This window comes from Panthera onca, chromosome C2 (assembly GCF_046562875.1).
Source record: "Panthera onca isolate mPanOnc1 chromosome C2, mPanOnc1 haplotype 2, whole genome shotgun sequence".
Classification (NCBI taxonomy): Eukaryota; Metazoa; Chordata; class Mammalia; order Carnivora; family Felidae; genus Panthera; species Panthera onca.
Genome location: NC_138347.1, coordinates 90,417,221 through 90,435,826, shown reverse-complemented (window position 1 = coordinate 90,435,826; position 18,606 = coordinate 90,417,221). Strand labels below are relative to the sequence as shown.

The window sequence follows — 18,606 nt, the reverse complement described above, 5'->3', positions numbered from 1 at the left end:
TAATCCTACATGAATCTGTAGCCCTAATTCATAACAAACAGTCGTTTGTATACAAATATTTCTCTCTCCCCAACCAAACAGGAAATCTGTGCACCAAAATAGATTTTTCATGCATCCCTAATATATACCATTCTTATTACTATCAGATAAACACACATAGATGAATGACTAAGCAACACTAACAACAGTCCTAGAATAAATAGTGTTTATTGGGAGGAAACTCGGTGACAAAGGAGCAGGTGCATGCCTTCTTACTGTCTTTTGCATAATGTGGCAGTATACAGTGATTCAACTAGGCTGAGTGCCAGAACCTTATAATTTACAATATGAGGAACTTATCATTTCCTTTCCTTCTCTGGAGAGAAATCCTCTTATGACAATTCAACACATTGGCCACCAATACTGTTCTGCCAGTGCTTCATCATGGCTGGGCCAACAATCCTTTCTTTGGCTTGATCAGAGTCTTTAGTCAAGCTTTGTGATTGTGGCTACATGGCACAGCGTCAGACTGGTAGCTAGCACTCATCAATATTTTATCAGGCTAAATGCTTACATATTTATTTGTATGGTTTTTATAGAGTGTTTTCAATTCACCAGAGATTCTTCACCATACGAGGACATCTCCCTACCTTTGGGAAGACATTCTATAAGACATTAATATTGGGCAAGTTAGCACTTACCCTTCCTATTCATATAATTTTGTGGAAGATGAACTTGTGCACAGAATGTGTCACCCACTGTATCCAATTCACCTAAAACCTCTACAATGTTAAGTCAGTCCACTTCATTAAAACTTCTAAACCTTTCATTCTACCCAACTAGAAACCAAAGACAATGGTTTCCAATGATGGAATCCTGATGTATTTGTGTATAGAGAATCATAGGAGAGAGAAAAAGAGAGATGTATTACAGAAGATGTTCTGGAATTTCTATATGCTTTATGCATGATGTAATCTGTTAAAAATCTTGTTGTACTCACAGAGGAAGCATATGAGAGAATTATCTTCCTTCAAGTGTGTGACAGAAAAAAGATGCAGGCTTTTACCTATACCATCCTATGACACTTTTGTCTGGACTATTTATTTTGGTACTTAACTTTTAACATCTTGAGCAGTTTCAATATATTTCTTGTTTTGAATCAGCTCAATTATATTATCTGAAGATAGATTACCTTTATGTTCTCCCAAGAAACTAGCAAATTGCTTGGATCTTAATACATTTTTATTAAGGAACTCAGTGAGTTTCAAAGTACTACCTGTGACTTAAAAAGACGGGATACTATTTTTTATGAATAACCTATCCTTTCAGCGAATGTTGCTCACCAATAGTTAGTATTACAATATATTGGCTGATTTTATCAAGTTAAGATAGCTTTTTTAAAAAAAATCAAATTAAGATAGCTCAAGTTAGGATCTGCTGTTCAAAATAGAGGAATAAATGATTTTACTTATCTAAAGGTAGACTAAAACCCAGTTATCAATCTATATCTATCAAATAATCAACTGATTGACCCTAGGTAATTGATATAACTTCTGAGTCACAACTTCCTCATTTAGAGTGATTATAAAGACCTAGTTCAGGTACTCTATATACTGTAAAATTATGTGAATATGTCCTATTGGTAGTACAGCAATACTAATACTGTTTTATACTTGAAGGATATAGTGTTTCCCTGGCACCATTAATTAACTCCAAGAGACATATATATCTGCCATTAATACTGGATTTACAAACAATAGAGGAAAATGCTAAATAAATAATAGAAGGGAAAATAAAGCAGCGGATATTAAATGTTGGTTTTGTGTCACATAATATTTCATAGTGTTTGCATATTTACTCTTTTTCAATAAGTTGTAACAATGGCACTCTGAATTGTACATTTATATAAATAAATCAAATAACTCTATCAAATAAGTCCCTGTGTTCATAATGGTCTGCAGAGATCTAATTGGATTTCAATTTGTGAAAGAAAACTTGATTGTCGAAATACATCAAACAAATGTAATTTGAGTCTATACTTAGAAACGATCACAAAAATAATCCTTTAAATTCACACACGTTGCGATTTAAAGTTTGTTTATAAATACTATACTTTAAACTATGATATTTACAGAAATCATGTGAGGTAGGCAGGGCTGAAATTAGCATGGCAGTTTTTATAAAATTTAAATATCTTGGCCAAAATCACACAGACAGTAATGTTGGACACAGAAGAACCAAGGTGTTCTTAATCTAAATCGGGTAATCTTTCTATATTTTTCATGCTGCCAAGCCAAGTGAGATGAATATCATGCTCTTCTTTTTTTCTCGGGAATGTGTCAGAAACCTCACTCATGAGAATAATTAATTACCATTAATTTATCATTAATTTTAAATTTAGAATTCCTTTAAAATATTATTAAAATTGTTAATAAAACCAAACTGATTAAACATAATGGCATAGGTGAACTAACTGAATTTTTCTAAGTGTTAAGAATCCTATAGCTTAAGTAATGCAACTCAGTGATAGGTAGATGGATGAGTTCTTTTTTTTTTCTTTTTTAAAATTTTTTTAACGTTTATTTATTTTTGAGAGAGAGAGAGAGAGACACAGAGTGTGAGCAAGGTAGGGGCAGAGAGAGAGGGAGACACAGAATCTGAGCAGGCTCCAGGCTCTGAGCTTTCAGCACAGAGCCCAATGTGGGGATCAAACTCACGTACTATGAGATCATGACCTGAGCTAAAGTCAGATGCTTAACCAATTGAACCACCCAGGCGCCCCTGGATGAGTTCTGTTATAATTTGACTGTCTTGAGTGAGGACAAAAAAAAAAAAAAAAAAAAAAAGAACCAGACCTGGCATAATTATTGTCCTGTTCCAAAAGTAATGATTTAAAATAAAAAACTAATTTTAATTTAGAAAAAATAGTTCAACCAAACATTCTTTGTGGTCTTTTTGAAAATAAGAAATAGAATTAAACTGACAGTTATCTTTTGTATCTTCTGTTCCTTGAAGGGTAAAACAAACAAACAAAAAAACAAACATAGAAGAATCTACACCCCTAGTGTTTATTTTGTGTTTGATGATAAAGAGTTCCTGATACACAGAAAATTATCTCTTGTGGGCTGCTAGTTCTAACAAGAATTATACTCCGAGGGTCAAATTGTACCACATTTGGAGATTCTTTGTTTTTCCTGATCCAATCTGCTCTCTACAAAACCGCCTAAGTTTAATAGAGGGATACAGACCTAGAAAGAAAGATAGAACCTAGAGAATTTGTTGTTTTAACTCAGCTGCTGGTTAAAACTTACAATATTGCAACTCAGTTTAAATTTTTACTAGCACCCTCAAATAACTCAGAAAGAACATTTAACAAAATAAAAGCATTTTCCAAAGACTTATTCTATCAATCCCAAAAGATAGGTGTGAGCAGAAATGGAAAAAAAGACAGCTCAGCCCTAAAATGCAGGGAGAACATGGGAGCAAGTTTACCCTGAACATGTAAGGCCAAGACTTTTATAAACCTGGAGTTTTAATAGTAAACCCCAATTTCAGTGCAGTTCCCTTAAGAACCTAACATACAAGGACAAGACAAAGAACAGATATATCTGAAGAGCCTACTACATATCAGACTGTGTTAGGTTTATTTTATATTCAAACTATCAAGTGTCCATTAATAGCCCCAATACAAGAAGCTATAGTTCTTTTTCATATGGAAATGCTGAAAATTAAAAGACTTTTAACGCTTGCCCAGGATGACAGATGCAGCAGGTTACAGGACTCAGAAGTGCATGTTTAAACTGAGGCTTCAAAATAGGTAGGAGTCTCTGTATTCATTCCAGGATTAAAGCAGAGACTCAATCCTCTCTGAGAAAAGCAGCATGCATGTTAGAGTTTTTCACTTCATCAAAGGTTATATTGATGTTAACTGGAGCTACTGGACTTCTACCAGAAATTCTGGGGAAACATATGACTGAAAATTTCGAGGATGAAGAGTAGTAATATTCTGGAAGGTTCTAGCCATACCTCACCTTTTGCTACAAATTATTTCCAACTTTTGAGTTCAGATTGGTCCAGGTATTCAAGCAGTACAGTAATTATGTCATTCTTTTCTTTTACTTTCAATGAAAAGCTTCTTAAACCTTGGAGACATGAACACCCCTGGTTCAAATGTATTATCCTTTAGTCTTTACATGATTTTGAGTATTATGTCTAGCATCTTAATACACTGTTAGGATTATATCCTCTTCCCTAGATTCCACTTTCATTTTCTGCAATGAATTTATATTACACTATTATATTGCCAAGTCATTTTAGAGGTTACCTATCCCTAACACGAAAGTATTTTGGCAGCTTGTCTATTCAAAAACACTACATTTTATTGAATAATTGGAAGTCAGCTTTTCATTTCTTTGGTTTGATTCTCAATGTATTGCCTTCTTTCAAAAAAACATAATTGCATACATTTCTCTATCAGATTCTTAGTTGCTTCATTTTCTTCTGTATCCTAATGTTAGGTATTTATTCAACTCTTCTCTAAGCATCATATAATTGTGAAATGGAATTGCCAGCCCCTAATGTTATCAGCAAAATCCATTAGGTAATTTCTGTAGCTTGAATTGCCCCATCTCATTAAAGCAGCCTACTGTCCCCAGTGATTCTTTTCTAGCTTAAATAATATTGTTTAAAAATATAAGCAATTATACACAGAATACTCATTTAAAATTTTGTTGTGCCTACAATGTGCCAAACATTGACATTTTCGAACTATGGCAGGATAAATTCAGTTCAATTCAATTTAACACACATTTATGGGATGGCAGATATATGTCAAAGCACTAGCCTAGGTTCTGGGGACATAAAGATAAATAGTACCCAGTGCTCACTATCTGGGAACTCGCAATATAAAAGGAAACAAAACACAAAAACCGACCCTGACACAATATGATAAACCCCATAAGACAGGTATAGAGGAAATTTATGAACACACAAAAGATGAGCCAATTAAGTTGACCTTGAGGGGGTAGTGGGTGAGAGTCCTTTTATTGAGAGCATAGAGGTGGTTATTATATTTGGCTTCCAAGGATAAATGGTTGCTCTTCATGTTTTAAAAACTGTGAAGGCCATTCTAAGCAGATGGAAGAACATAAGCAAGGAAATGGAAGTATAAATGTGCATGGGCTTTTCATAGGTGCTTGGATCAGTTGACCAACAGGAGAAGCTAGAAGGAAATGTTGGGTCAACTGATTGGCAAGATGGATGTCACATTGAAGAGTTGGACAATTATTTTAAAGGTGATTGTGTTTAACAAATTACTACAAACTAGTAGGTAAATGTAACATTTGTATATTATCTCACAAGTCAGAAACCTAGGCATGTCTTAGCTGGATCCTCTGCTTGGAGTATCAACAGACCCCAATCAGCTTAATTAGTTACGCATCCGACTGTTGATTTCGGCTCAGGTCATGATCTCACAGTTTGTGGGTTCAAGCCCTGTGTCAGCTCCAAATTGACAGTACAGAGCCTGTTTCAGATTCTCTTCCCATCCCCCGCTGCTCTCTCTCTTACTCTCTCAGTAAATAAATAAATAAATAAATAAATAAATAAATAAATAAATAAACAAACTTTTTTTTAAAAAGGGTGTATTAAAAAAAACAATCAATGTATTAGCCAGTGTTAGGTTCTTATCTGGAGATTTGACTAGGGAAGCAAATGCTTCCCCATTTAGATGGTTATTGGCAACATTCAGTACTTTGACTCTTCCAAATGCACAAATTGAGAGAGAGAGAGAGAGAGAGAGAGAGAGAGAGAGAGAGAGAGCAGCCTGACTAGAACAAATGAGCTAGCAAGATGGAGTTTTATATAACATAATATAAAAGTGATATCCCATCACTTCTGCCATATTAAAATTGTAAACAGTAGGAGGTGGTGATCTGTGACACCGTAAAATTTGTCCACAAGGAGATAGTTTTTAAGTGGTGATGATAATACATATGTATAACAAAGAAACAGGTATGCCAGGGTCAATAGTGGTTTCAAGGTGGAAAGAGATGGAAATATATAAATTTACCTTTTAAAATTTCTCTAAAATAATTTTCCTTTCAGAGATTAGTTTGTGTTATTTTTCTACCAAAGGAAAATGAAGATCATAAAGCTTCTTGGGATTTACTAAAAACATTCTCCCCTTAGGAAAGAAGAAAAGGACAGCACCTTGTAATACTAAAAGGTAGCTCTCCCTAGAAGTGGGAGGGCCAGGATAGGGGGCCCTCTGTTTTGATTAATGGGATATAATTAGATTCTTTTATGTTTCAAACACATTTTTTAATGTTTATTTATTTTTGAGAGACAGAGAGATAGGGAGAGAGACAGAGTGTGAGCTGGGGCAGAGGAGGGACAGAGAGAGGGAGACACAGAACTCAAAGAGGGCTCCAGGCTCTGTGCTGTCAGCACAGAGCCCAACGTGGGGTTTGAACTCACAGCCCCTGAGATCATGACCTGAGCTGACGTCGAATGCTTAACCGTCTGAGCCACCCAGGAGCCCCAGATTCTTTTATGTTTCAAAAGTTTAAAATAGATTCTCTGCAAAGAAGCAAAGGAAGATGATGGCAAGTAGTCTTTCAGGGAACCAGCACCAAACCTATTCTTACCTGGCAGCCCTTACTTAGCCTACAGTGTTCAGTTCACTAACTGAACAAAACGCGATTGTAAAAGGGCATTATTCCTGGCTAGGGAGGAAACAGGGTGATGGGACAGTTGGTAGGAATCCTTGTTTTGTTTTGTTTTAAGCATGGCTTCTGGTCATTTCTAACCACCACTTGGTTCTCCCCCATGGTTACTTTGTGGGAGGTGAAATACATTCTCTTTAAGCAACAAAAGATGACTCACTCCAGCAACACCCATGTTACTGGTAAGTTCTGATGTACTTTTTCAGCCTTGGCTTTACAACTACAATAACCTTGGGATTATATATATTCCAGTTCTTACTGGTAGATGATCTGAATCAAATGCTCAGATATACGCAAGAATTGGAAAAATTTTTAACGCTCTTTAGGTGTTTCCAATGTATTGCCAGGGTTGAGAACCAATATGCCAGGAAACTCAGAATATATGGTAGGATGGTGCTAGAGGTTAGTCTAAACTTGCCGATGTTAGGGAAATGGGTGGGGAGCATGAGCTTCTAATTTCTGAGGAAATCAGACTGAGGTACTGGTCTACTCTAATTGGAGCAGGTAAGAACACACAGTGATACACTTTGTATTGCTATTTTATGAATGAGCAGTTATGTGCTGATAAATATTTAACAACCAGATTTCAGGGGAAAAATAGAGTTCTAATTTATAGATTTGATTATATTCATGATGCAAATAGTCCTAACTATTTTTTAACATCTATCAAATTTATCACTGAATGCAAAGTTGGAAAGAGATGAATGGTAAGTAGCACATCCCTGCATAGTATCTCTACAATACACATAAAATAAACAATAACTTCAAGAGCATAGAAAAGAGTAAAATATATTTTTAAAAAGCAAGGAGTTTTGAGTATTTATTTTCATTGTTTAATAAAACTTAATTGTAAGTTTCTATTATTCGCTTTTGAATAATGACTGCCTTTAACAACTGACTCAAATAATCCTTTAAAATGCAAAATGGGTCATTACAACATTTTATGAACATGCTTCAGCAAAAGGCGACTTACCTGCAAGCAGGACTAATATTCAAAATACGTAACACCTACGTCTGCATGGGCACCACCTCATCAGAATTGTTACTAAGCCAGTATGCCATGGCTCTGCCTGAAAGGCTTTAAGGGTGTATCTAGAGGACGGATGCTATTTATCTTCACCTTTGTGTCCCTTAAGGTTCCTAGCACACTGACATTGACATAATGTCATAACGACATAGAATGTCATAAAGACATAAATGACATAAAGATATTGAACATAATGACTGAATAAATAAGTGATTGAATAAATTATGTATTAAAGGGCCTGACTCCATAGTAGTTCCTTTACTAAGGATTCATGTTATAACAAACCCCCTCCCTCCTTTTGTAGAAAGAGTTTGTGATTGGCTGAGGATCTTTATAGAGGAAAGTAAACAGTATTTCATTTATTCCTTTTCTTAGTGATCTTCTTTGCCATATGTCGAGGTTCTACATTGAAGTAGATATCTACTCCCCCTTCTGTGCTCTAAGTAAATTGAAGTCCCTGCTATCCTCAGACATGTCTGGCTATCTCATGCTCCATCAGACTTGTTTACTTCTTCTCAGTACTCACTTTTCTCAACTTTTCCCTTGGATCATCAGTTTCCCTTTCCAGATTCAGGAAACCTTTTTCTATTCTTCTCTGCAGCTGCTAGGATATTTGTTACATTCTCCTCTGTGCTCCCACTATGATTGATACATAATGCAAACATAATATCTAACACTTTCTATGGTTTAATTGTTTATATATCTGTATTTGTTGACTTCTCCTCTCTATCCTTGGGGAGAATGTTGCCCCTTGAAGGCATCATTTCTCTGAAATCTTGATGTCTCCTGTCTACCTTGAGATTTTCTACTGGGTATTATACATGTGTGACCATCCCTCCCCCTTTCCAGAGCTTAGGCTCTTTGAAAGCAGAGCTAGGATATCATCTATCACTATTCCTAAAAGAAAAGATATTGGGGACTTTGAAGACAGACTTCTGGGATTAGAATTTGGGCTTTACACTAACTATGTGTGTGATTTGAAACTAATTACTTCCTTCTGCCTCATCTTCCTTATCTGAAGAACAAAAGTGTTAAAAAGCATACCAATTGCCCAGATTGTTCAGAGTACAGAATGAGTGAACTCATAAAAATAAATAAATAAATAAATAAACAAACAAACAAACAAACAATAAATAAAAGACTTAGAAGAATGCTTAGAACATAGTGAGCACAAAATGAATATTAGCTATTATTATTCTTATAGTAAACACTCAATAATTGCTGAGTGAATGAAGAATAAAACATATAATAAGCCAACAACACTTAACTCCATTACACCATACTTAGTATTATACTACCTTATTCCCAGCAAAGATAAATAAATTGATTTACCATTTTAATACTATGCAATAACTGAAATTAATTTTCTTTTTTCTGTTACTCAAAGATTGTCTCTTTCTTTCTGAACTACCTTCAGGGTTTTTTTTAAAATTATTTAATTGTTAATTAATATCCTTCTAAACCACAGAGTGCTTAAAAAATTCATGCTGAACGTAGCACCTTTACTTCTGTCAGACCATTTGCTTTCTAAGATGACTTTCACCCCATCCATCCCGAGATGGTAAGTCATTAGTTTTGATGTAGCCTGATACCAAAAAGAACATGCCATTTTCCTTTAAAGAGATAAGTTAAAATGCAAAAGGTAATAAGAAGCAAAAAGCAAAGTATCCATTTTTAACTCTTTACCTAAGCATAATTTTTATTTCTGATGACATAAGAAACAGATCATTTAACCAGAAACTGGGAGTATAGGAGCTATGAAATCCCAGAATATAGTATCTTAGGATACTTAGGAGAACAGAATATGTGGATTTATTTGCCTTCTGAAAATATGCTTAGGATATTGAACCAAGACTAAATGGGTTCTTAACTTGAATTTGCCATTATAGACATGTTTAATTCATCATTTAAAAAATCTTGTCTGGGCATCTTTAATATTGATCCTTTTTTCTTTTTGTCTCTTAGTTACAAAACTTACCTAAGAAACTCTTGATTTTTAGTTGCATAGATTTATTTTTTTAATGGGGGGCCTATTTATTTTCCTTTGAAGCCATACAGATACTTGCACTGATAAAGTGGAAGAGATTGCTCTTGGGCAGTTGTAATTTGCCTATAACTTATCAGTAAGTAAGTAAGTAAGTAAATAAATAAATAAATAAATAAATAAATAAATAAATAAATAAAATCACTTCAAGAAATCCCATTAAATCCAAGGAATCAATTTTAATGTTTGTAATTAATCTTTCCTAATATCACCACAAGAAAAAAATGTGAAATGAAGCAAATTATTGAAGATGAAAATCAAATATCTCCTCATAATAAAACAATGTAGATCTTAGAAGTCAAGAATTCAGAAGTGTCCTTCCTCATTTAAACTGTTTCTCTCCTACAGTATTAAACCAGAGTCAGTCTTTCTGATCCTTCATGTAAAAATTATTTAGACTATATTACAACAGTTTCAAATTCCTCGAAACTCTTACTTTTAGAAACATATTATTCAGAAATATTTTATTTGGGTTCAGGTTGAACAAGGAATGATACAAGGAATTTTTCAGATAATCAATAGAAAACACACTGGATGAAGTATACACATTAGAAGTCTATATTTTTGTCATCAAACCTACTTTATATATTGTTTTACTTTTCTCTTAGCCAAATAACTGCTTTTGGTAATAACTAATATATAAAAATGATAGGAAAACACAGAAGATAATAGTATATTCCTAGAGTGAACTTAGGAATTTTTTTTTCCTATTTGCCAAATTTTCTCCTACTTGCTTTTGAGCCCAGGCTAAAGATACACAAAATTCTTGCTTCACCCTTAATCTTCAGAAGGGGAAAATTGTGCAATTATTCTGATTTTTTTTTGTATGCTATTTTCTTACATTCTCTCCTAGATGCTTTATTCTTGTCTTACTTCCAAACAATTTAGGCACAAATACACCTCTGTACATGCTACAAATATTGAGGATTTGTCAGTAAAATGTAGTCTTTCTGAGGGAGTCTATCTATCTGACACTACTTTCTCCTAGGACCTTACATCTATATTTCTGATTTTTGCAATATTTTATGTCACTTCCCCTCTCCCATCACTAGTATTCTGGAAAGGCAATAAGCAGCAAAATTATTATTCACATTTAAAAGAGAGAAAATTGAGGCTGGAAAGACTTGTCCAAGGTCACAGAGGGAGACACTCCCTGGGGAGACACTGGAGAGTTATAGCAAATACTTTCTATAGAATATTTGCTTTTATAACATACTGCATCATATGAGGTAAATGCACTTTCTTTGAATGCGGAAAGCAAAGAGACTTGTTAGAAAACATGCAATTTCACAAGTGAGCCAGGAATATGTTTTGCCCAAAGAGACACCTGGAATTAATTGTTGCTCTCTTAAGAGATCAGTGGGACTCATGTAGGGATTGCAATGTGTGGCAGAGTCACTGAGGCGGAAGACTTTCATGTTGGCAAAGCAGTGCCTCCCAGATAGATCTTTTAATTGCTTAAACATTAGGAGCAAGCTGTCACCTTGTGGATGAAAGCTTTAGTTGATATCTTGATACTTGGCATTCCTACCTCCAGTGGACTTAAAATAAAGGTTTGAAAATATGAGGAAAATTTAGCTCTTAGCTAAACTCCTTAGATTGAAGCCTTCTTATCTAAAAAGTAACTCTAACTAGGAGTTATTTCTTCCCTACTCCCTCCCTCCCTCCCTTCCTTCCTTCCTTCCTTCCTTCCTTCCTTCCTTTTTTTTCTGCCAACAGATAATTTTTACAAATTATTAACAAAAGTTTCATAAACACTTATTAAGAGCAATATTAGTTACTGTTTAAACATACATTGAAACTCCAGTGCTATGATCTATTATTAGTATCCATGAGAAAGAAAAATAAACCTCAGATCCTTCCCTTGACAAGGCTATAAGCTAGTGTGAGATGGAAGATGTATACAACTGACCACACCACAATATAAATATGATAAGTTGTAGTATAGAGGGGAACAAACTAATTATCTTTGGAGTTCAGAGAGAAAGAGATGGACTTCATTAAGGATGGGAAAGTGAGGCAAGACTCAAAGAATTAATATCAGAGAACAGGTGACCTCTATCTTGTCTTCTCCCCTGTTTGATCAGAATTTATATCATACTGCACTGCTATCTTTTGGGAGTTTCCTGAAACAATATAATAGTTATTGAATAACCAGGCCAGACGAAAGTCATCTGTCAACATTACTCCAGCTTCCATGTTACCTCATTCTGTCATTTGAAGGCTTTTCTTCACAGAAATGAAATGCTTCAAATTCAAACCCTCAAAAAACTGCCTCAGTTCAATTTTGGAATCTTAATGTGATGCTTCTACATGGATCATAACAGGTTTCTCTTTCCCCTGCCTTCCCTACATGAAATAGAATAAGAAAATTAATTATGCCACTTGACAACAACCACATTTGATAAGGGTGATTGTTGGGCAGGAATCTTGTGGGGAGGGCACAACAAACTAAAGTATTTTGGCAAAGATGAGACTCTACCACAATCATTGCCAGAGCTGTCTCATTATATACCTCCATGGAGGAGAGAATACAAGATATCCTTGAAGCCAAGTGATGTTGCAACCCTGACTGTACCTCTTCTATTTGAGGTGACAAGTATAAATTATGGAAAATGAGATGGCATGTTAGCTATTTTGATGGTGTTTGACTTAGGGCCACAATACAACAACTGTAAAGAACAAGTTAGCCACATTCAATGATGGATTTGAATTTCATATTGACATTTTGTAGAAGGATATAAGGCATCTCAGCTAATTTCACGCTTACTTGAGTAGAAATATATGAAAGTCTAGTTAGTTCACATATTTTAAGATAAGTTGAAGCCACTAGTCTTTAAACATATCTTGATAATTGGGGGAAAAATCACTCTGAAGAATTCTTGAATGTGTATTTTATAAATCAATGCTTATGTGTTAACCATTGATAAATGTATGCCACACACAGATTGTAGACACCTATTTCTATAAACTGACTTCTGTTTATTCTTAATTTTTCTGTTTAGAATGTTATACTCTTCAGCCTTTTTTTCATCATTCATGAATGAATATAACATCTCTTAATCCACCCATTTGTTTATCCAATAAATATTCATTGAGAACTAGTATGTATCACGCAGATCTAGGCACTTGGCAATATGGCTGGGAATAAGACATAAAAGATCCTGGTGTTTTAGGAAGAGGAGGACCTGTGTGCGGCTCCTGCCCTTTCCGACCCATCTGGGCATATGCTTCGGGTTTCCAGTCTGAATTGGCAGTGAGAGCAGAGCCTGAGGACCCCGAGGTGCCTGAGGCTTGTGGGGCATTACTGGAGATGGACAGCTGGATTCCTTATTATGACTACCCTGTGGTTTTCCTGCCTGCCTACAAGTATCCCCAAGCATGGATTCCTCCTCATTAGAGGGTGCATCACTCAGGACCCAGTTTCTGCCTGGAACTGTCACACTGAAGAAGCCCCCTGGAGCTCAGTTGGCATTTAATATCCAAGGAGGAAGGGCCTCACAACAAGGGATATTTATCTCCAAGGTGATTCCTGACTCTGATGCACATCAAGCAAGACTTCAGGAGAGGGACCAAATCATAGCTGTGAATTATGTGGATTTCCAAGACATTGAGCACAATGTTGAGATCCTGAAAACAGCCCGTGAAATCGGTAACCATACAATTATCATCACTGAAAAGAGAGGACTGTGCACCAGAGAATTGCAGCCCATAGCCCTCCACATGGAATCTTCTAGGACAAGCTGATTAGGCCTCAGGGAAGTCTCTGGAGAAACTCTATTCCTGGCCCCACCCTGGCAGAGTGGAGTGGGGAGGATGGGGACACAGTAAAGCCCTGCACCAAGCCAGGTAGCCAACTGCATTACCCAAACTGAACTGTACTTTTTGTTTCCTAGTTTTCTAGGTGATCTTCATTCCCTGAAAGAGGAAGAATGATGATATCTAGGTATAGCCTATGGAGAACCCTGCTAGAAAAGGTAACTGACATTTATTGAATACCCTGTGCTAGACAATTATGCATATGTCATATCATTTTCACTCGAGTATAGAGATTAATAGAGAAAAGAATTTTGGGGGCCATCTCATCTACCTGGCCATCTCATCTCATCCTTGTACACCAGTCTCATACACTCTGGCAACAACCTGGGACTGTTCCTCCCTCTTCCTCCTATCCTTTTCTCCAAAAAGTAAAAGGCAATGCTGAGAGAAAAAAAAGAAATAAAAGATCTTTGCTTTCATAAACTATATATTATTTTAAACTCAAATACACACACACACACATACACACACACACACACACACACACACACACACACACACAAGTGAAAAATGGATAACCCAGGAGCAGTAAGTGTTATGAATGAGATAAAACAGGAAACTATTAGAAATGATCTCACATAAACCACACATTTGATGATCTCATGAAGAAAGGACTCACTAAAGAGATAACATGGGTTTGATATCTGCAGTGTAAGAAGAAACTTTGTTCTGTGAAGAGCTGGAAAGAACTGCTGGAAAGTGTTCAAGTTAAAAATAGTAGCAAACATTAAACTTTGAAGGCAGAAATGAGCTTGTCTATTCAAGAAATTCCCTGAAAAATAGTATGGCTGAAATATAACAAGGGGGAAAACTGGGCAGAAATCACATCAGCTAGAAATTGGTAGGGCAAGGTAAGAAGTCTGGATTTTTCTCCTGGCAATGGGAAGCCATCAGAGATCATGTACTTTATGTCTTCAAAAAGATCCTTCTGGCTCTTATGTAGAGCCAAAGGGTTACAAGTGTGCAATTAGAAGGAACAGACCTGTCAGAAAGGTCAAAGAGATCCAAGATGATCAATTCCAATGATAACAGAAGTGGATAAATGAAGTATAAATTTTGCCCATAGGCAAATTTTGTTGTTGGGTAGGATGTGTCAGATCATGAGTAATAGGAAGGAATCATGATGACTCTGAGGTTTTTGCCTGAACAAGTAGTTGAATGGAGGTATAATTTACTGAAGTTGACAAAGGCTGGGTAGGATTAGGTTACAGAACCAAAAATGAAGAGTTCTAGGTCAGATATATTTTTGATATATCGATTAGGCATTCAAATGGCAATTTCAAGTACGTAGCTGAATACATGGAGTCTGGAACTCACAGAAATTATCTAGAAGTATATTTAAAGCTGTGAGACCATAGGAAAGATCAAACGCCCATGGAAAATACAGATTTTTAGAAGATAAGCAGAATAAACCCTGGGGCAGGTTAACATCTCAGAGGATTGTGATGAGATATTAATAAGAGATAATGTTCACAAAAGTATCTACTACATGATATATGCTTAATAATTTTGATTTATCTTTATAGATTCTTTGTACATGATAGACCCAGTGAAAAATAAGAATAAAATAAAATACGTATAAGAAATAAGAAAGGAATTCATCTGTACTGGCAGTAAATATCTGTTACATATGAACTTAAATAGTCATATTCACTAATACAAATTTATCAGGGTAATGTCATAATCCCATTTTATGTATCAGTAAAATGAGATCTATAGATTTTTCCTACTTGCCAGTAACTGACAGAATTAAATTGACACTCCAAATTTTAAAGTTCACACCTTTGGAATCCCAGGCTCCAAATCATTTAGGATCTTATAGCCCACTTGAGATGTCAGCATGTACAAAAAGTTAGATTTTAAGATGGTACATTATTAACTACATTAGGAATGAGGTAGTGTGTTCCACAAGGAGTTAGGCTTTATAGCAAGGCACACATATATTTGATAATAGGTTTACTTTTTAATAGCTTCATGATATTAGGCAAATCATGCACTCTATCTTTCTGAATCTCAGATGTTTTCTTCTTATGGGTAAAATAATATGTACTTGGTGAAGTTGTTTTGAGGAGATGGAAAATAGGTGTGAGTGCCTTGCAAACAACACATATGCAATAAATATTAGTTTGCTTCCCTTATCCTGCAATCAAGAGCCATAGTTCTAATTAAATCCGTTAGCTATCTGTGTGCAGTGGGTAGGGGCAATTAAATTCAATAATGTTTAATATGATCTTATTTTTCCAAAATGGGTTGGACAGATTTAATAGCTGGCTTTGCATAAAGTGAAAAATTAGAATTTCAGGTGAATAACTATGTTTTAGTCTATTTGAATAATGATTCTTTTCAGAACACAGACCTGGTATCCTTCTTTTTCTTTTTTGAAATGAATTAGAAGGGATACACTTTCAATGCTAAATAACCTAAAAGCTTTTAAGCTTCATTCAAATTATCTTCAGTCATTTTTAATATTGATTAACCAAAAATGTCCTTTAAGAAATGTTATGCAAAATATATATTTGCTTTTCAATACTGTTTATAATAGTTAAAGGCAGGAGAAGAAGCATAGTTCGAGTAGATGACCCAACAAGGAGAAAGAAAAGCCCCTATGTGGCCCCTCTTTTTATGCTAGGGTTCTATTTCTCTCATCAGAGATTTTACTGCAAATCAATAACCACAACCACAACAAAACACTGTGTACAGTTTTTTTTACAGTTAGCGATATTATTTAGAATTACATGTGTATGTCTAAATAATATTAGTATGTAACACATACCATGTATACAAACATTATGTGTATATATTATATACAATCTGTATTTCACATATAAATATGTAGTAAAGCAAGTAAATGAAAAATAAGCTTTTATTTTATTTTTTGAATTACTATTATTATTATTATTATTATCACAGCCTATCAGTAAAAAAATGAATTAGTAGAAGTTAGTAGTAGAGAGCATTTGAAGGAGTCCTTAATCCCTTCAGCCTTTATAGTTCTTTTTAGGTTTATATCATCTTGGACGAACTATCAAATCCTCAGTAGATAATCAATTAATATTTGGGTGGCTAATTTGATTGATATGACTATGTGAAAAAATTGAAAATAGGATTTTTTTTTTCCTAAAATGAGGGGAGGAATCAGAGAAGCTTTATATTACTTGAACCTAAAAATCATTCTAGCATATCTATAAAACTATATATTGTTGTTATATTTCGTCTTTTGACCATTTATCCAGATCTTATCTTCAAAAACAACCAGTTTCTTTTGTTAACTCCAAGAAAAGAGCTTTTGATAATAAAACTCACTTGGCAAATCACTCACAACAGGTGTGTGCATTCTCTATCTTTCCCTTTTAATTATTTAGCCATTCCTGGCATGGTCAACTGTTCCTTTGGGCAAAATTAACAATATTGCTTCCTACCTGCAAAGGCATAGTGCTCTGTCACTCATTCATTTATTTCTGAGTTAGCACAGATTAAAAGTGTATTTTGTAAGAAAAACTCAATTATGAAAATTCCTGGTAGATCTGTTATCAAGTAAATACGAAGCAAATATATAATGAAACTATTTAAGGGGTACCTGGGTGGCTCAGTTGGTTAAACACCCAACTCTTCAGCTCAAGTCATGATCTCGTGGTTCATGAGCTTGAGCCCTGCATTGGGTTCTGTGCTGACAGTGAAGAGCCTGCTTGGGATTCTCTCTTTCCTCTCTCTGCCTCTCCCTCTCATTCTCAGAATAAATAAACTTAAAATAAAACAAAAATATTTAAGAATATTGGTGATGACATAAACATATCTAAAATCTTGCATAAAACAGGATTTCTTTTATTAGAACTAAAAATATTTTGAAATATTTTCATGTTTGGTGGCTCAGGGGCGCCTGGGTGGCTCAGTCGGTTAAGCGGCTGACTTCGGCTCAGGTCATGATCTCGCGGTCCGTGAATTCGAGCCCCGCGTCGGGCTCTGTGCTGACAGCTCAGAGCCTGGAGCCTGTTTCAGATTCTGTGTCTCCCTCTCTCTGACCCTCCCCTGTTCATGCTCTGTCTCTCCCTGTCTCAAAAATAAGTAAAATGTTAAAAAAAAAATTACAAAAGAAATATTTTCATGTTAGCTGAATTCTTTACCAAAAAATTTAAATAAGACGTAGAATTATTATTCTGTTGAATAAGTACTTATGAAATCTGTCTACACAATGCATTTGGCTTCTAAAATGATATATTTTATTTTAAATTTTAATGTTTATTTATTTGAGAGAGAGAGAGAGACCGAGCATGAATGGGGGAGGGGCAGAGAGAGAGAGAGGGAGACATAGAATCCAAAGGAGGCTCCAGGATCTGAGCTGTCAACACAGAGCCTGACATGGGGCTCAAACTCAAAAACCGTAAGATCATGACCTGAGACGAAGTCAGTTGCTTAACCAACTGAGCCACCCAGGCACCCCCTGAAATGATATATTTTAGTATATATTATGCTATATCCCAGTATTGTCTTTTCATTCAACTCTCTTATTTCAGTCTAGGAAGTTTGGATATTGAAAGGAGATCATTTGCATATTTTTCCTTAGAATCTTTTCCAAATGTTAACAATTCTGAAAAGTTTAAATGAATTTTTTGTCTTGATTTAGGAATATTGTTTTAAAATATCAAAATATTTTTATCAAATGTAGAGATAGAAGAGAAAAATCCTGCTGCTATTCTTATTAACTATTACTTCTAGAGCCCAAGAGGACCCAATTAGCATATTCAGCTTATTCAGTCAAGAACCATTTAAGGAGAAAGAGAGTTATATACTGACCACCTGTAGCAAATTATCAGGATATCTCGAGCATAGGAAAATCTCATGTATTTAGATAAATCCAAAATTAAATTAAACACACATTTGAGAGATAACAACTTAAGGTTTATGTATTTTATTTTTGAGAGAGAGAGAGAGAGACCAGGGAAGGGGCAGAAAGAGGGCAGGCAGAGAGAATCTCAAGCAGGCTCCACGCTGTCAGCACACAGCCCAACACAAGA

The 18,606-nt window shown here is 35.2% G+C and overlaps 1 protein-coding gene and 1 long non-coding RNA gene across 2 annotated transcripts in view; one reads left to right on the top strand and one right to left on the bottom strand.

Moving 5' to 3' along the window:
• Nucleotides 1-18,606, bottom strand: part of LOC132683386 (uncharacterized) — a 587,323-nt gene that overhangs the window by 65,909 nt on the left and 502,808 nt on the right. The window lies entirely within an intron of this gene.
• Nucleotides 13,089-13,512, top strand: LOC132684276 (PDZ domain-containing protein 11). The gene is given in 3 exon segments (XM_078452624.2): nt 13,089-13,188; nt 13,191-13,427; nt 13,430-13,512. Coding segments are annotated over 3 exon segments (420 nt in total).